At 41.3% G+C, this 26,984-nt stretch overlaps 2 protein-coding genes across 2 annotated transcripts; one reads left to right on the forward strand and one right to left on the reverse strand.

The window, feature by feature from the left end:
• Nucleotides 1-1,886: 1,886 nt before the first annotated feature.
• On the reverse strand, nucleotides 1,887-19,671 carry MED17 (mediator complex subunit 17). The gene is made up of 12 exons (XM_059708135.1): nucleotides 19,422-19,671; nucleotides 15,217-15,383; nucleotides 13,254-13,473; nucleotides 11,079-11,215; nucleotides 10,902-10,986; nucleotides 10,185-10,337; nucleotides 9,159-9,289; nucleotides 7,879-8,063; nucleotides 6,669-6,806; nucleotides 5,488-5,605; nucleotides 3,638-3,797; nucleotides 1,887-2,457 (listed from the first exon to the last, which is right to left on the reverse strand). The coding sequence occupies exons 1-12, from the start codon at nucleotides 19,669-19,671 to the stop codon at nucleotides 2,246-2,248; spliced, it is 1,956 nt and encodes a 651-aa protein (XP_059564118.1). The 3' UTR covers nucleotides 1,887-2,245.
• A 3,284-nt stretch (nucleotides 19,672-22,955) lies between these two features.
• Nucleotides 22,956-25,732, forward strand: LOC132240664 (endogenous retrovirus group V member 1 Env polyprotein-like). The gene is made up of 2 exons (XM_059708137.1): nucleotides 22,956-24,808; nucleotides 24,916-25,732. Exon 1 carries the CDS (start codon nucleotides 23,706-23,708, stop codon nucleotides 24,771-24,773), a length of 1,068 nt encoding a protein of 355 aa, XP_059564120.1. The 5' UTR covers nucleotides 22,956-23,705; the 3' UTR covers nucleotides 24,774-24,808; nucleotides 24,916-25,732.
• Nucleotides 25,733-26,984: the final 1,252 nt, after the last annotated feature.

The raw sequence follows: 26,984 nt of genomic DNA on the forward strand, positions 1-26,984 counted from the left end.
TAAACTCAATGGAGTCCTTTCTGTGACCACTGTACCACCTCGCTCAGCGGTGCCTAGGACACTTGACAGAACATACATGCTTTGTCAACAGTATGTCCCCTCAGAGACTGTGATCTAAGAAACCAAAAAGGTGTCCTTACAGAACAGTATGGAGCATGCAGGAGGCAGCTGATCAATAATTCTGTCTCATCATTGATGTTTCTATCTGTCTCTCATTCTCCCTTCCTCTCTGAAATCAATAAAAATATATTAAATAAATAAATAAAGCCTTAAAATATCGGGGAAAGGGAGACATATGAGGATCACATTGGTTTTCAGTTATTCCTCAGACAAAGCTGAAAAGAACAGGTGGTAACATCTGTGCATGTGTTCTCATGAGGACTCAAGTGTGGTCCTGTTACCGGCTCATGACAAGATAATCATGGGAACAGAAAACAAAGCACTTAGAAATTTTTATACCTGATAGCCATTTTGTCTTTTATAATAAAAGGGAAGCTTTATGCTGTATCTTTTTTAAATTTAAATTTTCTAGTGATTCATTTTTATTATATTTTTCAAAGTATCAATTTGCAATGGATGGAAGTTTTTGGTAGTTTATTAAAAGCTAGTCCTTTGATGAAAATTTGAGGTTCACTGCACTAGTGTGAGCTTTTCAAAATCACGTAAGACTCCTCACGTGAGACGAACTGTACAGGAGAACTTGGTAAAATTAGCTAAGGCAAGTTTTGTGGGCCACCATAATTATGAAGCACCAAAGAGTTTTAAAATAATTAACTGCAGCCGAAACCGGTTTGGCTCAGTGGATAGAGCGTCGGCCTGCGGACTGAAAGGTCCCAGGTTCGATTCCGGTTGAGGGCATGTGCCTGGGTTGCGGGCATATCCCCAGTGGGAGATGTGCAGGAGGCGGCTGGTCGATGTTTCTCTCTCATCGATGTTTCTAACTCTCTATCTCTCTCCCTTCCTCTCTGTAAAAAATCAATAAAATATATTTAAAAAATAAAATAAAAATAATTAACTGCAGATTCTTACCAACTATTTCAATTTCCATGGATAGCTGTACCTTGATCAGAAAGGGAAAAAAGAAAGCAAAACATGGAGGTGTTATGGTATTTTATGGCTGACAAACTCCATTTTTCTTTTAAAAGGAAAAAAGATGGAGAAATACAAAGAACTTTCAAAAGTAACTTTTAAAAGTCATGTTATAAATTATTGAGTATCCTTTAAAAATTGAAAGCTGTACTCATAAAGAAACCACTATCTGTATATTATTTATAGTGGTACCAAAAGGCCCATTAGCCTAAATCTCTTAAGGGAAGTTTCTCAGGCAAGTGAGGTTTGCGGCACTATTTCCAAGAAAGCACACATGTTACTTGTAAAATGTAATCCATTAACCCATTAGTATTTGCCTTATGAAAAAAGCAGAGAACTGATAGCAGAAGACAGGGCCAGACTTTAACTGAAAGAAGCGATCCAGGGCCACTGGGTGAAGGCTGGAGTCCCAGAGGCCGGGCGAGGCAGGAGCATGCCCTCTCGCAGGGAGTGAGGACAAAAAGGGATCCAAGAAAGAAAGTCCCAAAGCTGAGAAAGTCCTCATGGCGCCCATTCCTTACACCCGCGCATGCATAGAGAAGACCTCTGGAGGAAGGGGCCCGTTAGAAGACCAGTGCTCGGTGTAATAGCTTTGGTAGGGAAGGGGGGGCAGGCTCCTTTGGTTGGCATGTACTTTGTTACACTTTAGGCAGAGGGTCTGTCTAGTGAATTCCAGTATGAAAGCTGTGCCATAGTGTTGAAATATTCTTAAGCAATCTTTCTTTTAACAAATTGTGGACTGAGACCATTAGATTAAAGACACAACTCCTTTAGGCTGTTAAAATTCAGAAAGTATCTGGAATTTTTAACCATATGTTTTATTTGGTGTCAACATCAAAGGAATGTTTTAAAAAGCAAATTCAAACCCATAAGTTAGTAATATTTCAAGTTAACTGAATAAAAATAGTATTATTTTACATTTCCCCATACTGTATACCCTATAACTAACTGTACATAAATTTCCACAAAGCATTTGTCACTTATAAAGTGAAGGTTCCAAAGTGCTAAGTAAACATTTGCCAATTACCATTTTTTAAAAACAGTACTTCTTTGGAAGATTTCTCTTCCTTTTGCTTGTATTTGATCTGCAAATACCTCATGTCAAAGTTTCTGGAAACTTCCCTGGGAAAAAATTCTGGAAACTTCTGGAAGAAAATTATAGTAGACAAGGGCTCAGAGCAGACATAAGCAGCTCCATCTTATACACAAAGTTTCGACCCTCCATTTTATTCCACTGAACTTCTTTGAATGGGCCACGCAGATGATTCCATTTGCTATCTTGTAGAACATCACTTTTTGGGAGGTCTTTACACTGGTTACGTGGAAACTGAACCATAATCTTGCTGCCACTTTCAGGGCCGTTGCGCACTGTGGAGCATAACCAAAATATCAATACACTATTTTTCCAAAATAGAAAACGTAGATCATACATTCTACCATGATTACAAAAAGCTTGTCTGTTACCAACTTGAAAATTCTGTTTAAAAGTGCTTTTCAGTTTCAATATGCTTAAAACTAATTTACTAATTTGTGGATAGTAGGCTGGTATAAATACTCATGAACTGCCATATGTACTATAAAATGTGGCAAGGTGAATTTTGGCTTAGGAAAGTCAAATGTCCTATACAAGAGGCCCGATGCACGAAATTTGTACAAGGGGCTCGGCCCTGGCAGCCCTGGCTGCCTCGCGGCCCCGTCCACTGGTCGTTCTGGAAGGTTATTCCACTGTCCAGTCTAATTAGCATATTAGCTTTTTATTATATAGGATATTTTCAGAATTGATTCTTTCTAAAACTTTAATAATCCAATCATTCAATGAGTTTATTAGTATGCACCAAATATATAATGAAACTCAAATGTTCAAATCAGGACAAGGAAGGATGAAAGAAAGATTATTTTGAATTAAGAACTCTAGGTTAATGAGGCTTTAAATATTACTTAGGGAAGAAGAATAGAGTATTTTGAAATTCTTATTAATAAAGATCTAGCAATACCAGGCTTGCAGATACACAAGCTGTGATCCTGTGGGGAAAAACTTGTAACTACCCACTCTTTCAAATATTTAGAGCAGGTATTAAAAAAGATCGCGTTAAGTCCGGAAAACCATAAGCACTCCAAATATAATTGTCAACTAGATAATAAGTGTAAGTGCTTGTTAAAGTGCCTGACTCACAGCAAGTGCTTAATAAAACACCTATTCCTCTTTTAGCCGTCCCTTTACCATCTTTAGGATCAGATACCATTCTTCCCAAATCTATAGCAGTACATTTTTAAAAAGCTCTTTTCCATTAAAGATTTCGAGCTGCAGGAGTAACAATGGTGATGGCAGTCTTCAGATGTTCTCTCAGGAAAACGTGTTTGCTGCAAGCAAACAATTTTGATAACTACTGAAAGAGAAGTTATAATCTGTTGCTCTGAAAAACAGCTATGATCAGATACTGTTCAGTACCACTACTACATGAACTCACTCATTGCAGAGATAAATTACTCTTGGTACATGTAACTATTAAAGCTAATTAAGGCCAAACTGCCAAAGAAGTAAAAATACCTGAAATAGCATAGTCACCACTCGGGGAGGCCACTGTTATAGCGGAGGCATTGCCAATGCTCTCTATGGGCCCAAGCCCCACATGATTACTGAAACTCAGAACTTGCCAGCCCATGACCTTGGCTAGCTGCTGAACTGCATGCACCTGATGCTGCGACATCTGTGAATGAAAAAGGACACTTTATTAACATCGGCATGGACATTTACTTTGCAGTGACCTGACATTATGATTGTAAACTTTGGGTGGCGTTTTCACTGCCTAGCACAGAAACCCTATGTCATGAATGAGGAATCCTCCTGTGTGTGACTACTGGGGGGAGGGAGAGGACCCCACCCCCACCCACCCCCACCCCACTTCCACTGCAGAAGCTAAAATAGCCTGATGCTCTCTTTCCCTGTCTACTGGCAGCTTGAGGCCAGGCACATGACCAGCTGGATGCTCCCATCTGGATCACTACATGTAGAGCAACATTCAAGGTAGCAGGGCGTGCTGAGTATCTTCCATTCACCCTTCAAGTCTACTACAGCCTACTCTGCCCAGGAGCCTGGCCTGTATGGTTACGTTAACAGCTTTCCAGGTCCTCTGGTTCCAGCTCGGGCTCAGATAATGGGAGCCACCCAGGTAATGAGGACCGGAAGGATGGCAGGGAAGAGAGTGCGGTCAGGGTATTTATTCTCCTGGTACCTTTCCTGTGAGGTTGTCTAGGCTTGTTGTATCCAGTGATAAAAGGCTGCTGATCTTCTCAAGGTGCTCTGTTCTACGTGACTATCCCTGTAGGGTTCCTATTACTTGTCCCTCCTCTATCCCTTTGGCCCATTGGCCTGGTTACATGATTACTACTGGCAGCAGGCTACCACTTTCCCTGGTGCTCTCCTGTACCCCCACTTTTGTAAATCGATCCTTAGAAATAAACCCTCCCGGAGTGTGCCACGTGTTGCCTGTTAGGACCCTGACTGAGACGCAGGGGTAGTTTGAGTACATTCTGCCACCAGCCGGGAGTAGTAGTGTCAGGATGGCAGCAGTGGCACTGCCCTGGCTGTGGGTCTCACCATCTAGCTTCCTCTGCTCCCTATCCATTTGCAAGCCTTGTCTCTAGACTCCCCACTGATCCTGGGATCTACCCAGTAGCCCTCCAATACATCTCTGCGCATGTGCCTAAGTTGGCCAAAGCCATTTTAGATGTAATCCACCAAGAGTTGCCATTCCTCACAAATGCATTTCATTTACTTGGCACCAAAGACACAAGTCAGTGCCTAATGTTATTGCTTCGAGGATGGAGAGCATCAGAATTCTTTGGAATTTTATATGAAAATATAGTATCTGGATCATCACAATTCCAGGAAGGTAAGGAAGATACTGTTGTAACTTTACGTTTGTTAAAAGTCTGGAAGTTTGTCCAGTGTCACAGAGCAAGTGTGTGGTGGAGCTGGGCCTAGACCCCAGCACTTTCATACTGCCCCTTAATATGGGGAACGCTTTCATACGGCTTACGGTTAAATACTCCATTTAATATTATGGCTAATGGTCACTATGGCTTTGACCTAATCTCGCTTTCTCTGGTTTTCTTGGGTTAATACCTCTCCACCACCATGTGGCCCTGGAGGGCAAACATGAGAAAGTTTGACAGTTTCAGGCCTGATCCTTTCTCTTCAACACACACTAAGTGGAAACAAATCTAGGACATTTATCAACATTTTCAACTAAATAATAGATTGTAAGATATGCACTAGAAGTAAGATGGCAGAAAAAATGGTTTTCTTTTTATAATTTACTATTGCCCCTTACCCACTCTGGTCTTTAAGTGGTTATGGGAGGAAGGGACTCAGGACCTGTAGTCTGCACCTCTCACCTGAGACAGAAGGAAGTCCTGCAGCTCCTGCTCCTGGTGCGACAGCGTGATTACTCTCCCATCTCTGTGTACCACGCGGATCTGCTCAACCCCAATGTTCAACTGCAGCTGAATGGACCTTGACAGACACATATACTAAAACTCAGAAATGTTCCAAATTACCCTGTCAATGCCACAAACATTTACCCTTATCATAGAAAAAGAAAATAGCAGACACTTGATAACCTACACCAGCACCCAGGGGGTGGGGAGCTTTCTTAGGTTCAACTGAACCATAGAGTCAGGCAGACCACCACAGGCCACACTGAGCACCAGTCTACGAAGGGCACAGGAGAGGAGCCGTGCTTGCCAGCTGGCCAACGTCGGCTGCTCCTCTCGTGGCAGTCCTTGCAGCAGGACATGCAGCTGTCAGCGCAGCAGCGGCACACCTGGCTGAACGAGGTGAGGTCCACGCAGGGTATGTGTAGTACCTGCCTTGACTTACAAACCTCAGATGCAACAGGAGCCACGCTCACTTGTAACAACTCCACAGGGATGTTTCCAGGGTCCTCACAATAGACACTGACTGCCCAGTTTCACAAGCCACCCCATTCATGGAAATCCACAGGCATTCCTGTCGGGTACTGATAATTCCTCCCAGTCCCAATCCATTTCTTAATGTGAGATCAATCATTTTGCCATAAGCAATGTTGCCTAGTAACACAGTTTTCATTTTCCTTATCAGGTTACTAGGGGACTAGAGCTAGAGAATTAACCAAAGGTCAAATTTTCATATAGAAAGGGAAAAGGTTTTGTTAACTCTTCACCCTCTCCTGAAATAATCAGCAAACAAGTCAGATTATGAACACTATTAACCTGGTTTAGATCAAACAAAAAAAACAAACCCTCATAAACTAGACAATAACTAACACTCTGATCACAACACTTTTCTAAACCAACGTACAAATTGCTAGCGCATGACATGTACCAGAAACCCAAACTACCCCAAGTCAAATAATCTAGATGAACAAATGCAGAAAAAGTAGCACTATACATTCCCACATTTGATGGTACCACATTTTATTTTACAGTAAATATTTAGGAATAAAACATTTTGGCAATTGTCTACATAAAATTATAATTTTTATTAATTAAAGTTTGCCCTATTTCTTCCAAATGAAGAACTTATTTTTGACACTTACTTGCATATTTGTTCATAACCTTGTGACGTGATTAAGACTTTCACACTAGATTCATAAACATCATTAATATTTGACCAGTGAGCCTGTATCTGAGGGTCCTCAATGCGACTTGCTAAGCTATCAATGGTTGCAGCAGTCCTTTTAAAGAAAAGAAGTAAAAATTTTGTAAAAGCCACCATATAAAACAATAAGATTACAAACCACTTATCAATTTATGAAGATTTGAAAACCAGATGACATTTTAAAAATACCACCGTCTGAAAGCACAGACTTTAAAGCAAGGCCGGCTGCATGGAGCCCTCCTTCACATCACTCTGAAGTGCTGGTTCTCAGCCTCACGTTGCAGCCCACTCTCATGCTCAGGCTCGTTCCCTTTAACTCCACTTGCTTCCTCCCACCCAGGAAATCTTATCAGAACACAGCGAGGAGACTTGTTGGGTACTAATCTCAGCTCTAAAAATAATATAATCGTTCATAAATATTAATACTTGATCTCTGCTAACAAATGACTTGGGACATACCCATGCTGTAATGGAATTGTAATCATTTGCATCAGAAGCTAGAAAAACATTTTGCACAATTAAAATCTTATACTCCAGGAAAGATAAAATAGGAATGAATGAGAACTAAGATTCTTCAAGAGCTAATTATGTAGCAAATATTATAAGTGTTTTCATGAATTATGTAACTTAATCTTACTAACAACCTTGTGAAGTAGGTACTATTATTAGCTCCATTTTTCAGAAGAAAAAAGAGCAGTGTAGCGATGTTAGGTAATGTGCTACAAGGTTAGAGCTGTGAGCCAGGGTACAAAACCTGGAGTCTAACTCGAGAGCCAGTAATCTTCCCTTTGTACTTTTTTTAAAAATACGTTTTTATTGATTTTAGAGAGAGAGGAAGGGAAGGAAAGAAACATCAATCAGCTGCCCCCTGCACGCCCCCTACTGGGGATCAAGGGGATAGAGCCCACAACCTCAGCATGTTAGAAAAAATATACTAAGTTACATGGGCCATGGATCTGAGTCTGCCCCAAACCCTACAGGACCATTTATGATCATAAACTCTCACACTGCTGCCACCTTCCTTTCCCTGAGAAGAAAGATGAAAGCATTTCCAAAATAACACATATGAGATAAATAATAAAGGAAAAAAGGCTGTGGTTTCAAAACACACACGCACACGTGCGCGCAATAACTTCTCTCATCCTTACCTACTCCTCAGAAAAATATGCTTTGCTTGTTTAATTATTTTTTCCAGAAGCCCTTCACTGGACTGTAGTGAATTGATTTCATTTTTATCAAAAGCTTGAGGACCAGAAAGTCTCATTCTCTTGTGGCCGAAAGGTGCACTTGCTGGATGAGGCATCATGACGGAACTCAAGGTCTGTTTATGAAACTGTAACAACAGTTGTTATAGACAATCAATACCCACATATTAATGACTACACAATGCTTAGTCAAAGAAGAGCTCACATTTGGAAACATGAAAGCAATGGATCTGAACCACATAGGCCAGCCGTGGGCAAACTACAGCCCGTGGGCCGGATCCGGCCCATTTGAAATGAATAAAACTAAAAAAAAAAAAGACCGTACCCTTTTATGTAATGATGTTTACTTTGAATTTATATTAGTTCACACAAACACTCCATCCATGCTTTTGTTCCGGCCCTCCGGTCCAGTTTAAGAACCCATTGTGGCCCTCGAGTCAAAAAGTTTGCCCACCCCTGACATAGGCAGTCTTGGCACACAGATAAATGCTAACACCGAGGCCATGCATAATGCAAGTCTGTAAAGAGAAGGGTCCCTTTCAAGCTGTTTTTTTTTTTTATTTTATTTTAGAAGTTTTAAAGCACAAGACCAAGTATTCTTCAGTAGGTCTCACAATAGAACACATGCGATCAATACTAGTTAGTTCACTATACCCTCAATTCGAGGCTCCCAAACCTGGCTCCTACAGAGCCACCTGTGGACATTGGAAAGAAGACTGATTCTCATACCATCACAAACAACTGAACCAGGAGCAGGGATGAGGCAGGGGAGGCTGCATGTATATTTCTATTAAAAGTTTCTCATGGGTTCTTTTGAAATTGGCCTAAACTGTGAACCAGCACTCTGGAAACACAGTTTTAGATAGCCTATAAGTGGCACATGTCCCGAGACAGCAGGAGTATCCTGTTCACAGGCTCTGGCAAGTCATTTCTCCTGATCACCCAATCAGAATCATTCTTCCCTCTGCGCCCTTTAACATGCGTTTCTTATACCTCCCTATACGACATGTGGTATCTTTCTACCACTAGCAGCTATGCTAGGGAACAGAGACTGTATTCTGATCATCTCTGTATTCCCCAAGCATATAGCAAAAATCTTTCTCATCACAGACAGTGAATGTCATTGTTATGTGATCAATGAGGAAGTGGCAGGGGGAGCTTGTGTGTAGTCACTTCCCTGGACATGCTCACCACAATGCAAACAAAAGTATTTATTTCATTACCTCTCTAATCAGTAGATGCAAATTATGCTCTAGGACATAAAGGTGGTCCTCCGGACTTTGCTTCTCTGTAGCAAATTTTTGGGATTTCTTGTCATTTGAGGAATGGCACAAAGAAATAGATAACTGCAAGCCTATTTATAAAAAGAAGTAGAACAGATATAAATAATCTAAACTATGAAAAGGCACAACCTGTCTTTATAAAGTATAACCACAGTCCATTCTCAAAAGATACATTCTAAACTTAAAGAGGAGGCTTCAAAATGACTATTCATGAATGCAATAAACTACCATGTATTTTAACAATTCAAATTCTGTTGACCTTGAGCTGTGGCTAAAGACAGGTGAACAGAAGCTATATATTAATTAATTTGTTTCTTCTTCCCTTTAAATTAAAAAAATGATACCTAAAAAAAAGAAAAGAAAAAAAAAAGAAACCCAACAGAGTTGGTATCTGGTCTTACTAACGAGGCGAGAAATACTCTCCCCTGCTTCCAGGATGAAGGGAACCAGGATGAAGATTTTCATTCCTAAAACCCATTCCCTTGACAGATCTAGGAAGATACTCCTCAGAATTCATGTAAAAAACAAGTGCCCAGCTAACTACAAACTGATCACCAGGGGAAATCTAACTACCTTTCAAACATATAATTAAAATCTAATTTCCACAAATTTAGAAATATGGGTACTTAATAAATTAAGCATTTTCTAAGTGACATCTCAGATAGACAATAAGGCAGGATCCCTGAAAAGTCTTTCACACATGGCATTAGCAGAGACACCTCAAAGCAACTGTGGTTAAATAATGGCCTTGCTGGTGCAAAGTTTGAACACGCGCTGTTTAAAATCTGGAGTTCCACTATTTAGGCCATAGAATCAGTAGTGTGGCTTGTGTTGCATGCTTTCCCAGCTGCCCTTATGGACAGCACACCACCCATCTGCTCTTACTGTTCCTTTGACAACTCTTTATCCTGTTCCCCAAACCACAAAGTCCTATTTATAAATCTCGAAAGGGTTGGCTGCTCATACTTGGAAAGGGCTGAGAGATGATCTGGTTTTTCACCACAATGTGAGGGATCTGTGATTTAATTTGAACAGCTTCCCGAGAGAGCTGTGCAAAAATTTCTTTACACAAGAGAACATTTTGTGCTGCTTCTAATTTTGTCTGCCAATGTGGGGAACCTGAAAGACAGAAGACATATACATATGTAAATCATTTAAGTATATTATGCATTAACTAGTTTAAATGGTGATCTGAATACATACAACAGAAGTTCAGAAACATTATATTACAGCATATACTTTCCAAAATACAGAAATTATTACTTCTTTTACGTAAAGAAAACTGATAAATAAGTTTAATCTTTAAAAAAAAGAGTACACAGCCGAAACCGGTTTGGCTCGGTGGATAGAGCATCGGCCTGCGGACTGAGGGGTCCCGGGTTCGATTCCGGTCAAGGGCATGTACCTGGGTTGCAGAGGCAGCTGATCGATGTTTCTCTCTCATTGATGTTTCTAACTCTCTATCTCTCTCCCTTCCTCTCTGTAAAAAATCAATAAACTATATTTAAAAAAAAAAAAAGTACACAGCTCTTTACTAATGGTTAATTAACAAATTATAAATAGTACATTTCTACTTGTTCTTACTTCAAAATACTTATATTTCCTATCTATATTTATCTTTAGTTTATTTGTATGTTTAAGCTCAGTTAAGACTAAAAGTTAGAGGATAGAACATAACTATACCTGGTTTGGATTTGGGCAAAGGCCGTTTGAAGAGGTTAACCGTGCCCAGATCACCTATGTCTGGAGCCTGTTTTTGAATAGAAACCTAAATGACAATAAAAACACATACACAAATGTTAGCAAATTAGTCTCTGGGCTATTAATAAGAAATTACTTAAAAAATACTCTGACAAATACCTTGATATATGCAGATCCCTCTAAATCACTAGGAATTTGAACATCCAGAGGACAGTAATCTTCAGGTATCTTCTTATCTAGGTCAATATCTGTATTCTTTATTACCTCAAATGTACCATGATGGGGAAAGAGAGATCCTAGTAGGGTATTAAAAATAGGACATTAAAAAGCAATGAACACATTTAAGATACATTATTAAGTATAAAGTAATATTTCATATCCACATCATTGAATCATAAATTAAGTTCCCACCAAAACATGTGTTCAGGGGTAAAGAGGAAGGGGTGGTGAGCAAAGGGAAGAAAGAAAGCAGGAGAAAAGTTTTATTTACCTTAAGAAAATAACACTCTGTAGTCTAATGCTATCATTATAATACAAACTTCATCCAAATTGTTTTATTCCAATGGAATTTTGATAAAATGATTATACTTCTTTTTAAAATATATATATTTTTATTGATTTCAGAGAGGAAGGGAGAGGGAGAGAGAGACTGAAACATCAATGATGAGAGAGAATCATTGATTGGCTGCCTCCTGCATGCTCCCTATTGGGAATCAAGCCCGAAATCTGGGCATGTGCCCTAACGGGGAATCAAATCATGACCTCCTGGTTCATAGACCAATGCTTAACCACTGAGGCACGCTGGCTGGGCAAAATGAATGTACTCCTTGGAGATTAAATACTTTTGGAGCTCGGCCTCTAGAATCAGACTGCAACTGGAGTGTTCTAAATCCAGCAAGAGAAGGACAAAAGGACAGTGCGTACACTAGATTTTTTCATGTTTTTTTGTTCAGTGCAAAAGTTTCAGTAAGTTGTTTTGACTGCTGAATTATGTCAAGAGTGGGTGATTAGCCCTAACCAGTTTGGCTCAGTGGATAGAGCGTCGGCCTGCAGACTGAAAGGTCCCAGGTTCGATTCCGGTCAAGGGCATGTACCTTGGTTGCGGGCACATCCCCAGTAGGGGGTGTGCAAGAGACAGCTGATTGATGTTTCTCTCTCATTGATGTTTCTAACTCTCTCTCCCTCTCCCTTCCTCTCTGTAAAAAATCAATAAAATATATTTTTAAAAAAAGAGTGGGTGATTACAAGTAATTGCTGTTTTATAACAAGGGAGGATGGTCAAGATATTCTTGCAATTAGAAGCGAATGTAATCAAATCCTTTTATAATCATGTGTGACTGTCCCACAGAGAGAAATTGCATAAGGTACTTGCACATAATTATTTGTTGGAAAGAACTTACAATGCCCACAGCTAGAAAGTACAGCTTCTACAGACTGCCTAATAAAATGTAAAAATGTCTTATCATCTTGAATTCATCTTTGTAATGGGATTTTGCCTTCAGAATTCAAAATTTCCCAATTCACAGCAATGCTGAGGCATACAGGTCCTCCAATATTTGACTTGACCACCTCAATCTACCTTCCTTTAATTTTAGAATAATGATGACTTGCTCTGGCAAATTAATCCTTTTAAAATACTGATCTACTCGCCCTGGCCGAGTAGCTCAGTTAGTTAGAGTATCAGGGTTGAGGGTTCGATCATCTGCCAGGGAACATACAATAATCAACCAATGAAGGCGTAAATAAGTGAAAACGACAAATTGATGTCTCTCTCTCTCTCTCTCCCTTCCTATATCTCTCAAATAAACAAATTAAAAAACATATATTCATCTCTACTATTATTAGCTCAATAATCACAGTGCTATGGATGTCCGACTGTCTGCTTAGGCCTGCTCTCCGTTAGTTGGACATCCCCTTAAGGCCCCCCCTACTGTGAAAGGGTGCAGGCCAGGCTGAGGGACATCCCCCCTTTCCTAGTGCACAAATCTTGTGCAACAGGCCTCTAGTTTATATATATTTATCTAAGGCTATAAAAGTAATTTAGCTTCTTCAGGCTAAATTTACAGAAATTAAAACTTTAATATGTAACATGTAACTGAGACACAACACATTATAGAAGAACTAGAGGTCCGATGCACGAAATTCATGCAAGGGGCTTGGCCCTCGCAGCCCTGGCCCTTGCCGCTCTGGCTTCGTCCAGAAGGTCCTTCTGCTGTTTGGTCTAATTAGCATATTAGCTCTTTATTATATAGGATATGTAACAATACAATCAATTCTGTATCTTATTTTTACAAACTTTAGTTTAAAAGCACAGTTTTTAACAGTAATCTATACCTGCACTTCTGTAGCTGAGATCTCCAAGAATTTTATCTCCAACTTTTCTCAGTTTCCAGTGTTGTCTTAATCTCAGAAGCTCAGAGTTGAAGTCTCTTTGTAGCTTATTTTCTTGATTTTCGGTAACTGATTTAGTCAGTCTTTCTGCACCCTTCAATAGGATTTGTGCTGCTCCAGCAAGTGACTTCTTTTTAGATATCAACTGTAACGTCTGAGGATTCTACCAAAAACAATCCAAAAGTGTAATTCTGTATTATTTTTAAATGATTTGAAAATTACGCATTTTCTCAGTAACAACACACCTACTAAAGAGATTCCTAAATTAAAGCAAAGAGGGGGAAAATACACATAGTAATATAACCTTAACCCATTTCTTTGGTCAACGCAAATAAAGACTTACGTTAAACCAAAAACTGCACAGTGGGCTACTCATCTGAACTGACCCCTGCATCACTCTGCCCAGCCCCGGTAGGCTCCCTCCCTCTTGTGTATGCCGTTCCTTTCCTGTCTTGACACTCCTCACTCACGTGTATACTCTTCTGTGGCACTTATTAAACTTCTGATTAAGGTCTATAATCCCTACTTGAATTGTAACCTATATGATGGCAGAAACCATTATATCCACAGGCCCTAGAACAATGCCTGGCTCATTACATTTTATTTAATGAATAAATGAATGACTCCACTGACTACAGCTGTAAAATTATCTTATATTACAGTGAGCTACCTAAGTGCCTTTCAAATGAATATTGAAACCAAGCAGCATTAATATTAAATGTATTTCACTGAATGCTAATTTTTGGAAAACTGATGAGAAATCAAAATCTATGTGTTGTATATACATACATAAATATCAATAGTCACCACCAATTTGTACATTAACCACACATACTTCCAAAGAGAAAGTTTTCTGGCTATGTAAGAGTCAAAATCATAAAGTTTCACAGCAATGCCACAATAATCCTTTGATCATGTTAGAGGACCTAATTCTAAGTTCCTGAAGAGCTCAAGAAACTCCTGCGACTCCTTTCTGGGAGAAGCACAGAGGTGGAAAAGGCAGTGGGCTATGAATGAGGTGCTGGAGGTCTCAGCTTGGCTCTCTAACCACTGGTTTTACTGCAATCTGAACACATCACTGATCTCTCTGGGCTTAGTTTTCTCTCTGAAAGATGAAGGAAGCAGATTTAATGATTTCTAAGAAGTCTTCCAAAGCAATGTTTCTAGATTCTGAAACTATTTCCACATGAGTAATTAAGTAATTCACTTAATTTTATTTACAAATAGATTCTTACAACCATTATTTCCTCTCCACACCACTAACTTGGTCACGGTCCTGATGCTTGCTTTCCTTTTAAAAATCTTCTCAGCTGACCTCCCTGATTTCAGACTCTTCATTCACCAATTCACCCTTTTTCCGCATCCCTTTTATCTTCTAATGCTCAAACCGTGAATATACTCATCAGATCTCAATATCCTTGCTTTCAATATCCTCCATTAATTCGGCTTTTCTAATTTTTCTAACAAGGCCCTAAAAATGAGGGGAGGGATTAGAAAGAAAAACTGAGAAAATAACTTACTCAAGGTCACAGGGCTAGTGAGGGCAGAGGCAGGATTTGAACCCAAGTCCATCTGACCCCAAAGCCATTCTGTCATAACATTTTATTTAATACATTGTAGACTAACGATGCAGGCTGTAAGACTTTGTTAAGATTTGGGAAACTTTGAAGTATTATATTGTTAATGAGACTTAACTCTTCCAAGGGTCACAGGAATATTAATAAAATAATATACCAGTATAAAGGATATACACTTTTATGACTTTGTTTTGAGCCAGTTAGTCTTTAAATCTTCACCTTGACTTAATTTTGCATGAAAGGAAAAGGGAACAGTAGGCACACAACCTAAAAAGTGATCCTGGGATTTAACAAAATGGTACCATTATCCAGCTAAAGCCCACAAATACCTGCTTTGGAGGAAGTCCGTCCTGAGAAACAGGATCTAGAGTCATAAATTTTTTATCCCTCACGATACTGAGAACATCATAGAGAACGCACATCTCTGTCAGGGCACCTCTCAAATTGTTCCTCACTGAGTCCCAAGGCCAAAGGGAAGGCTGAAATTTTACCAACCCTGAAAAGAAAAAGAAAAAAAGGAACACACGAATATTAGTTATAATGAATAGAAGCCAGGAAGCCCATTCAGAGGTTTTAAAGTTCTAAAAGAAGAAATAATAAATTTTATTTCAAAATTGTATCCTCTTTTATCCTATGCCCTCTACCCTTTCGTGAATCTTTAACATTTAAGTTAGTATTCCTACAATGGCAAAACAAATGATACCTAATATCCATAGGTTAAATCTAACATTACAACATGATAGATAGGCATTCAGATATCTTTTTAAATTTATGCAGGCCTTTTAAATAACCTTTTCTTCCAGCTTTTAAAATGTGAATAAGGAATTATAGAGAATTTCCAAAATACAGGAAAATAAAAAATAAAAATGGCCTATAATTGTAGCATTCAGATATTATGCACTATTACCATATCTTCCAGCTTCTTAATCATTTTTAAAATTAAACTTCATGAACACATGCTTATTGTATGCAGTTCAAACAATAGACAGCTACAGTGTAAAAAGTGAAAATTTGCCAAAACCGGTTTGGCTCAGTGGATAGAGCGTCGGCCTGCGGACTGAAAGGTCCCAGGTTCGATTCCGGTCAAGGGCATGTACCTGGGTTGCGGGCATATCCCCAGTAGGAGATGTGCAGGAGGCAGCTGATCGATGTTTCTCTCTCATCGATGTTTCTAACTCTCTATCTCTCTCCCTTCCTCTCTGTAAAAAAATCAATAAAATATATTTTTTAAAAAAATAATATATATTTTTTTTTAAAAAAAGTGAAAATTTTCCTTTATTCCCCACCCTAATGTTCTCCCTCCCTGAAAGGTAATCATTATTAGCAGTTGGATGTACCGGTCCACATGTTTTTCTGTGTATTTATATACATACTAGTGATCTGGTGCATGGGTTCCTGCACATTGAAAGGAAATTAATTAGAAGGTAGCTGGCGGGGCAGGAATGGGAGAGGTGGACCTGACACGCCCTGGAGCCAACCTCCTGCGGTCCCTCCCCAGCATCTGAGGAGTGAGTGGGGTCCCTCCAGCAGGTGGGGTCCCTCGGCCTTGCTGGCGGGGATCGGGCCGAAACCGGCTCTCAACATCCCGCAAGGAGTCCTGGAGTGCAAGAGGGCACTCTGCAAAGTTACTGCCGCACAGGGTGTGGAAAGCAAACACAAGTGTGCAGTGAACCAGATTTAGGCCGACAGTGCCCCAGCAACAATATAAGCCAAGGCCGAAGGTAGAGTCACGCAGCACCGCAAGGAATCTCCAGCTCCTTCCTCTCTGGTTTTGGGGTGCCTCACCCGAGAACTGCTGCTGCCAAGTCACTGCAGCTTGGCAGCTCCTGCGTTGAGCATCTGCCTCCTGGTGGTCAGTGCGCGTCATAGTGACCAGTTGGATGGTAGGAGGGACACATAGCATATTAGCCTTTTCTGTATACAGATACTCCTATATTTCTATTACTTGCTTCCCCCGCCCCACCCCTACTTATTTGTTTTAGAGACACTTCCATATCAGCACATACAGATTTACTTCATTCTTTTATCACAGCATGATATTCTAAAGCATGGCTATACAATAAGTTTAACCATTCCTATTTAATGGACAGGTAGATTAGATCCAACAATGCTAGCAGCGGTAAACATCTTGAATACACATTTGTGTACATGCACTATGTTTTATGTGGGTTAAATTTTAGCCAAAATATTAGTGGGTCAAAAGAGATGCATATTTAAAAATTCTGACACATATAATCATCAGAGAAATGCAAATTAAAACCACAATGAGAGCCCTGGACAGTTTTGCTCAATGGATAGAGCATTGGCCTGTGGACTGAAGGGTCCTGGGTTCAATTCCAGGTCAAAGTTTGTAGGTTTGATCCCTGGCCCTGGTCGGGCATGAGCAGAAGGCAACCAATGGATGTGTCTCTCTTACATTGATGTTTCTCTCTCTCTGACTCTTCCCCTCCCTTCCACTCTCTCTAAAAATCAATGGGAAAAATATCCTCAGGTGAGGATTAACAAAACAAACAAACAAAAACCCACAATTAACTATCACCTCATACCTATCAGAATGGCTATCATCAAAAAAATCAACAAACAAGTGCTGGTGAGGATGTGGAGAAAAGGGAACACTAGTTTAATACTGGTGGGAATGCAGACTGGTGCAGCCACTACAGAAAACAGTATGGAGTTTCCTCAAAAAAAATTAAAAATGGAACTTCCGTTTGACCCAGCGATCCCACTTCTGGGAATACATCCTAAAAACCCCAAAACACCAATCAGAAAGAATATATGCACCTTATATTCATAGCAGCATTATTTACAATAGCTAAGATTTGGAAACAGCCGAAGTGCCCATCAGTAGATGAAAGGATAGAAAAGCTGTAGGACATTTACACTATGGAATAATATTCAGCTGTAAAACAGAGGGATCTCTTATCCTTTGGGACAGCATGGATGGGCCTGGAAAATATGCTAATAAGCCGAACTGAGAAAGAGAAATATCACATGAACTCACTTATTTGTGGAATCTAATGAACAAAATGAATTGAGTAGGAACCCGAAGCAGGGAGACATGGAACATACTGACATACTTGGATGTGGGATTGGGGGATGGGAAGAGATAAACCAAAGAACTTATATACATATATGCATCGCCCATGGACATGGCCAATAGGGTGGTGAAGATGGGGGGGGGAGGGGAGATGAGTGAGGGTTGGGAGCAGGGGATAGAGAAGTAAATGGGAGATATCTGTAATACTATCAACAATAAAGATACATTAAAAAATAAAATAAAAAAGAATTATTTTTAAAAATTCTGAAACATATAGAACTGCCAAATTGTTTCCCAAAAAGGCTCTATCAATTCACATTCCAAACCCTGGATATTAACAATCTTTTAAATTTCTGCTAATCTTATGCATGAAAATAGTATCTTAATGATGTTTTAACTTGCCTCTCCCTACTAGAGAGATCTGAGGTCTTTCCTCTGTGAGCTGACTGTTCATATCTTTGGCTTATTTTTCCCGTGATTTGTCTTTTCCTTTGCAGGTTGAAGGGGCTCTGAATATGAGGGATATTAACCACTGGGTGCCAATATTTTTCCCAGTCCATCACCTATCTTTTCACGTTGTTTATGACTACTCCTGTTGCCTACAACTATAACAAGAATTGTGGATATTTTTTATCCTTGACAAGAATGAGAGCCCCAAAACACTCATATTTTTCCTATAATTCTCTAGCTGGCCTCCCTCCTTCCAGTTTTGTTTTCCATTTACTACATAGCATCCTGAGTAATCTTTTTAATCAAAATCATCTGTCTACTTAAAATCCTTCCAAAGCTTCCATTTTGCCCTTCTGATAAAAGCCAAATGCTTATCCTGGCCGACTAGACTTAGCCGCTGTCTACCACTTACACCTTTATCTCATGCCCCAATCAATACAGGTGTTACTATCAACATTCACACTGCACTGAGAAACATCTTAACCAGAGTGTGCCAAGTGACAGCAGCTCGATTAAAAACGTAAAAACTGCACCAGTAACAGGTCTCAAACGCTCCAACTCAAGGAAACTTGCAGAAAGATACGGAGTACTGATAGTAAAACAAAACCCTAAATTGTCCAGCTATTAAAAAAAAAAAAGGAGCCCTGGCAATGGTTAGAGCATCCGCCTGTGGACTGAAGGGTCGCGGGTTCGATTCCGGTCAAGGGCAGGCGCCTCGGTTGCAGGCTCAATCCTGGGGCGCCTGCGGGAGGCAACCAATTGATTGTCTCTCTCTCACATCGATGTTTCTCTCTGTGTGTCTCTCCCTCTCCTTTCCAGTCTCTAAAAATCCATGGATAAAATATCCTCGGGTGAGGATTAACAAAAACAAAACGAAAAAGAGCACAGTGACTGTTCTTCGCGGGCGTTACTTTCATACAAACCTCTGACTTTCACAAAGACACCCAGCATCTCACGAAGCACAGAAGAGGCAGAGTGGCATTTCCCGGGCGGGGAGCAGGACGCCCGGACAGACCGGCGGACGCGAGCGGCAGCCCCGGGCCTTACCTTCCTCGTCGTCCTGGTCCGCGCTGGCCCCGGCGCCCGCCCAGTCCTGCGCATCGCCCTCGGCGCCCCCGGCCTCCTCCTCCTCGGAGCCCGAGCCCTGGCTGAAGTCGATCCGCTGCGCCAGACGCGCCAGGTTCTGGGACATGGACAGCGGCTGCAGGTAGGTCTCCGTGCCATCCAGGCCCACCTCCTGGACCTGCTTCTCGCAGGCCGACTCGATGCTGATCCGCACAGCGCGCACCCCGGACATGCTGGCGGCTGGGGACGCGGCGGGAGGACCCCCGCGCGAGCCAGAAGCCGAGCGAGGCAGCCCGAGCGCCTCCGCGGGGAGGCGGCCACCTGGGGAACGCGGCGCCCCTGCGGGCTGTCGGGAAACCGGCCGCCGCTCCTCCGCCGGAAACGAAGCTGAGAGCCGGCCACCTTCCCAGAATGCACTGCAGGACCCTCTCCGCTACGAGTCTCCGGGAACGAAATCGACGAGGCGCGGGCTCCAGGGGCTTCCGGGTAAGAACTTCCGGTGGGTTCCCGCGCGGCGGCGGGAAGGTTTGACTGCTGGGGCCTGGAGCGCAGCGGGACTGGGGACCCCCAGTGCAGAGAGCGTAGAGAGGCTGGGGCCTGGAGTTGGTCTGCGTGTTAAGTGTTACGTGTTTGAAAGTCGTGGAGGAAGGAGAGCTGGAGAAGGCGGAAGGAGGTAGGGAAGAAAATGAATGGGTCCCCGGGGCTTCCCATGAGAATTCCCCTGGGGATGCTGAGAGTTAACAGCTTACACCTGGAGTAGAAACGTGTCTGGAGAGTTACAAAATAGGCCGCAGTTTGAGGGGGGGAAATAATTGTGCTTATTCCTAGTTAAAAGTGTCCTTCATAAATTATTCTCTGCTTTCCCGTTAGCTGTAGATTTCATGAGGGCAAGTGTCTTCCACAAGCCTGATAAGACACAGGCATGTATGCGCTTAATAAATATTTATGTTATGCCTGAGTGACTGGGGATAAGTAATGTTTATAAGATTAAGAAGTAGTGCCCTGACCCGTTTGGCTCAGTGGATAGAGCGTCGTCCTGCGGACTCAAGGGTCCCGGGTTCGATTCCTGTCAGGGGCATGTACGTTGGTTGCGGGCACATCCCCAGTAGGGGGTGTGCAGGAGGCAGCTCATCGATGTTTCTCTCTCATCTGTGTTTCTAACTCTCTCTCCCTCTCCCTTCCTCTCTGTAAAAAAAAAAAAAAAGTATACATATATATATATACTTTTTTTTTTTAAAGAAGCAATGTTATAACTTCAGTCTCTGAGTACCTCCCTCCCCCCAAAAAAAGTATTGCATTAGTAATAATTCCGCTGGGAAAAGATGGATTGTTTCCTATTGCAAAACTTTACTTAATTTAAGGAACTATATATACAACTTAGGAATCTTTCCCAGTTTTATTCTGACCAAATATCCAAGTTTTTTTTAACAACTGTGTAAAGTTATTCAGGAAAAATAAGGATACCTGGTGTTAATCTCTACCAGAACAGAATATACGTGACAGAGTGTGGTGGTGGGCTGTGGGGGTGGGGGTTGAATTTTCAAGAGTAGCCTATTTTTGGTAAGCACAGTCATGTTTAAGATCTAGTGTACTTGACTATGCCAAAATTTGTAAAAAGTTTGAATACTTTATTTTCAGTTTTTCATGGGCTCTAGTTATGTTAGTTACTGCGCCTTTAAACATATTTCTCATTTCATCTTTATAAGGTGCTCATACTTCTGCAGTTTGGCTGGAGCATTGCAATCCCAGCTGGGCTTATTCACACACTTGAGGGCCAGATGACCTATCGTGGTGGCTCAGCTGCTTGATTCTATGTTGAGTTACAGGTTTATAGTCACTCAGATGACTCTGTACCATGCATCTCTCTTCTTCTTATATTAGCAGGCTGGTCAGAGTATATTCTTTTTATGGCAATGGCAGAGGTACAAGAGATAAGCCTTCCCTGGCTGGTGTGGCTCAGTTGGTTCTGTGCCGTCCCCTGCTGGTTTGATACCCAGTCAAGGCACATGCCCGGGTTGAGGGCTCCACTCCCAATAGGGGGCATGCAGGAGGCAGCTGATGGATGTTTCTCTCTCATCGATGTTACTCTCTCTCTCTCCCTCTCTCATCTTCTCTCTGAAATCAATAAAAACATTTTAAATAGAGGCAAGCCTTGCCTGCATTACATGCCAACATCCACAAGTTCCATGGCCAAGCCCAAAAGTCAAGGGTGGGAGATGGGGATACATTGAGCTTTCTTACTTGGGGAAACTGTAGAGTAGCATGGAAAGGGGTGTGGATGAAGGGAGGACCAGAGCCAACAATCTGTCATACATGCAAAATAATCTAGTTACATTCCCCTATCTCATACCAAAAATAAAAATAAACTCTAAATGTTTTCAAGATCTAAGTAGAAAAAAGAGTGAAGTCTTCTGTAGACTCAGATACATGTGAGAATGCTACAGGCAGATCATTTACCTAAAGAAACAGCAGTTATACACTGCAAGGGACACCAAAAAGGTCAGGACGAAATAACTCAAGGAAACAAATATGCTGATAAAGCTGCAAAAGCAGCCACCACGTCTATGGATATATAATTAGGAGCATTAATTTCACCCTTACCTAAAGAATTGCCAATCCCTAAATATACCCAAAAAGAAATAGAATGGGCATCGCAACACAGGCACATCAAAGGACCAATGGCATGGTTCAAATCAGAAGGAGTCCATGTCCTCTCGCCCTCCATGACTCTTGTCAGCCAGGGGGAGAGAATATGGTCCTGATATGCAAAAAACTTTTTGCCAGTAAGGGCTTACACAAAACAGTTTGACAGGTCTGCCAGGCTTGTGCCTTATGTGCCTAAAATAACCCCCAATGATCTAAATCTCCACCTGTACTAGTCCAACTTATACAGAGAAGGAGCAACTATCCAGGGCAAGATTGGCAAATAGATTTTACTCAACTATCTCCATGTCAAGACTATAAATGCCTACTAATCTTCATAGATATTTTCACTGGGTGGATTGAGACCTATCCCACCAGGACTGAGAAAGCACAAGAGGTAGCAGAAATACTCTTAAAAGAAGAAAATACAATTCCTCAGTTTGGACTCCCTCAATCTCTACAAAGTGATAATGAACCTGGATTTACTTTGCAGGTCACATGATTAGTTAGCAAAGCCCTAGGAATAAATAGCATCTTCACTCTGCTTGGAGGCCACAGTCCTCCAGAAAGGTAGGCAAATCAAACAATAAAGAAAACTCTTGGCAAACTTTGCCAAGAAACTGCCCTTAAATGTTTAGATTTACTACCTATAGCCCTCCTCCAAATTGAAACTGTCCCCACAACTCAATTACAGTTAAACACCTTTGGATCATTACATGGACGGCCATTTCTATACTCTACTTATAACAGATCCTGAATCCACCAAACTCCTACCATATGTCACCTCCATAGCTAAGTTTCAACAAGCAATATAATATTTTGGATAAAGAAGAACTCCAGCCGAAGCCGGTTTGGCTCAGTGGATGGAGCGTCGGCCTGCGGACTGAAGGGTCCCAGGTTCGATTCCGGTCAAGGGCATGTACCTGGGTTGCGGGCACATCCCCAGTGGGAGATGTGCAGGAGGCAGCTGATTGATGTTTCTAACTCTCTATCTCTCTCCCTTCCTCTCTGTAAAAAATCAATAAAATATATTTAAAAAAAAAAAAAAAAAGAACTCCAGGGTCTGAACAGAACTCCAGGGGCTCCCAATCTTTATATCTGCCAGGATCACAGATATACATTAAAACCTGGAAAGAAGGAACTCCAGGATTGCAATTAACACCCCTATGGGAAGGGCCTTTTACTGTCCTGTTCTCCACTTCCACAGCAGTCAACGTTGCTGTCATCTCTAGTTGGATACATCACACATGAGTAAAGCTTATTACAACTCTACTAACCACAAGTAAAGCCTTTTGCAACTCTACTAACCCATCTGAGCCTGAGAAATCAAGCAAGACGTGGGAATGCGAACCAATTGAAAACTTTGTTCAAGAAAAAGACAACCCTCAGATAAGTTTACTTCTCAATTTTTGTTATTATTTATAAATTTTTTAATATTCTTTTGGTTTGGCCTTCTACTCCTCTGCTGTCTTACAATTCCTCCATCCTCCCTGTAAAAACCCTTCTCAGAATTACTCTTTATTAGATCAATAGTCCTTTCTAAAACTCTTCTCGGCTGCTTACTTATTTGTGCACTACCCGCCACTCCGAGGCTTGCTTAGACCTTTTCTACAGTTTTACACAATGAATTATTTCCTTCTATTCCTATTCCTGGCTTCACAAGTCCCTTTAGGACTAGGCACAATAAACACCGTTCTAAAACCAGAACCACAACCATGGGACCAAAACTCACTTATTAGGATTACCAAGGCTATAGCGTCGGGAAACATCACTAATTGCTGGGTCTGTCACAAGCACCCACGAGCTATAGGCCCCACACAATATTTAGCTAAGCCAGAGAACAAATTCGGTAATGAAACCTGGCGCTCAGAGCTAGCGTATATTTCCAAACCAAGTACATATGCCACCCTTTTCACTCTGGTTAACATAACTACCTCTCCATCTATCTGCCTATATACTGCAACATCGAAACATAAGCCTGCTCGTCCGGGAAAAGAGTTTCCTGTCTGCAACAAAACTAAGACTGCTCTATGCAAACTTAGAGCCTTATATTATTCCATGTTGTGGCCGGCAAATATTTCCTCATGTAGCACCATTGTTCCTATGGTTTTAACTAGCACCTCCAACACAGTCTGTGCTCCTGAGGGAATGGTTTACATATGCGCATATTCCATGAATAGGACGGCAGGCATTGGTTCAGTTCACACCACCCCCACAGGATACATGGCCACTTCATGCCTAAATCCCTATCTCATTTATGGAATGTGCACCTTAGGATATATAACTCCTAGCCTGGCTGTCTACAACGAAACATCAACACCTTCCCAGCATAAGCGGAGACTCCTAGACAACCCCTTAACTTGGAAAAGAAAGTCCCTTACTTCCCTTGTCCCCTGGGCAGGATACATGGAACATGAATTCATCCTTCCTAATCTCACAACTGAATTAGAAAAGCTCTCAAGTGAAACAGGGGGAGCCCTCCATGAACTACAACAGTCCCTCAACTCATTAACAAATATAGGCTTAGACAGTCGTATTGCCCTGGACTATCTTTCAGCTGCAGAAGGAGGAGTCTGTGCTATTCGAAATACTACATGTTGCACCTACATCAATAACTCCGCTAAAGTAGAAACAAGAATACGTGAGATTCTAAACCACGCAACCTGGGTAAAGAATCTAAGAGAATCCTAACTGGCAACCTCACTTGCTTAGAATTGGAAAAATTGGTATGGTCTCTCCTTGGACCCCTTATAATCCCTCTCCTTATCGTACTAGGGATACTACTATTTGGCCCCTGTTCATTTAACCTACTTGTAAAATTTGTCTCTTCCAGATTACAGCAATTCCACCTCAGATAACGTTCATTGGTGTTTTCAACCTTTCCAAACACCCCCGCAGAAATAGCTCAACATCCTGATCAAGCTGGCCAACGGTTCCAAGAACCTTACGCTTTGCCCTGACAGATAGCAAGAGAATGAGACCCAATCCCAACTTCGCCCATTTGTCAGCAGGAAGTAGCCAGATGATTGTCTACGTCCATAATCCCCCCATGAAGTGGGTGTCAAACTCTTGAGCGGGGAATGTTAGAGTAGGCAGTTAGATAGATAAGAGCAGGGCAAACTGATCAAAGACCTTGCTTAAGTAAATGGGGAAGGAGGGACAGAAAGCTAAAAACAGCCATCAAATTTAGACAAAAACAGGAAGGAGGGCACCAAGAGGGCAAATCTTGCAAAATCACCTGCGAACAAATTCCAGCCCCTCAACTAAGAGGTGATGGTACAATAAGATTAAGGCAGAAAAAGGAAGAGGCAAGCATAAGATAAAAAGCCTGGAACTAGGCCCATTCTGGGGCACTGGAACCTAGCTGGAGTTGCCCATCCAAGAGTCCCTTAGGTGTACTTTCACTTCAAATTAAACTTTGCCTTTTCGCCCTAGCCAGTTTGGCTCAGTGGATAGAGGGCCGGCCTGCGAACTGAAAGATCCCAGGTTCCATTCCAGTCAAGGGCACATGCCCGGGTTGTGGACTTGATTCCCAGTGGTGGACTTGCAGGAGGCAGCTGGTCCATGATTCTGTCTCATCATGGATATTTCTTCCTCTCTGAAATCAATAAAAATATATTTAAAAAAAAAAAAAAAAACTTTGCCTTTTCTATCTTGTGTTGAATTCTTTCCTCTGAGAAGTAAATACCTGATCTCCAACGCTGCTGACAAGACTAAATCCTGCTTAAGGGGAAGTGTTCCATGAAAAAGACTTGAGGTTTCATGGAGCTCAAATCTTCTGAAGGAAGGAACTGAACTCCCATGTTTCAGGGCTGAGGAGACAGATCTGCCAGGCTCTCAATTAAAACCTCAGAAGAGGCACGTGGAATAACAGACTGTAAGCAGAGGTGGCCTGAGCCTTATTTAAAATGCAACCCAACCCCAACCCAGCTCAATCTCTAATTTAATTGAGGTAATCAGTTTCTCCATCTGCCTAACAAAAGAGTGAAAGATACCATCTAGAACACATAATATATAGTATATAATAATAGTAGTAGTAGATAGTAAAGAGGCAGGAAAGAGTGACTGGTAATCAGAAGCAAAAACAAATAATAGGAACACATTCATGGGTGATGAAACCATTCGAGATGGGAGGCAAGGACTATAAAATAATGTGTTAAAGGAAAGAGGAAAATGGATGAAATGATGGGAGTTTGAACAGAAAATTCCAATCTATAAAAAAAAAAATGTGCATCTAGCCTGGCCAGTGTGGTTCAGTGGTTGAGTGTGAACCTTTGAATCAGGTCACGGTTCCATTCCTTCCATTCCTGGTTGGGGGATGGGGGCCGTGGGAGGCAGCCGATGGATGATTCTCATTATTGATGTTTCTATCACTCCCTCTCTGAACTCAATAAAAACATTCTTTTAAATGTACATTCTAGGCTAAAAAATGTTGACATTAATAATAACCCATGGAATAGATTTACTAAGAGATTTGACATAGCAAGAATAGGGTCAGTGAACTCAAAGACTGGTCAATGGAAAAACACAGAACAGAACAGCAAAAGATAATTTGGGATACCCATTCAAAATTCTTATAGACATTAAAAGGCTAATAAGGGAATACTATAAATACACACCTTTCCTGCTTCCTCTGGTCACAAATACCATTTTTTGTTAATTTTAGTCCCTTACACCCCTCACTGCAATGCAGTTCTTCATAGCCGGGACCAGCCTCCAGATGAAAGGCCAAGGGCAAAGAGGGAAAAATGGGACCATAGAAGGCCCATTTCCTGGTTCATCTGGAAACATTTTTCTGGTTTTTCTCTTGGTATTACAGATGTTTAGCCTTTGGGCAGGGCTGAGAGAAAAAAGAGAAAACAGGAAAAGAAAATGGAGACTGTCACACCATGACTGCTGGGG

The sequence above is a fragment of the Myotis daubentonii genome, chromosome 9, assembly GCF_963259705.1.
Source record: "Myotis daubentonii chromosome 9, mMyoDau2.1, whole genome shotgun sequence".
NCBI classification, from domain to species: domain Eukaryota; kingdom Metazoa; phylum Chordata; class Mammalia; order Chiroptera; family Vespertilionidae; genus Myotis; species Myotis daubentonii.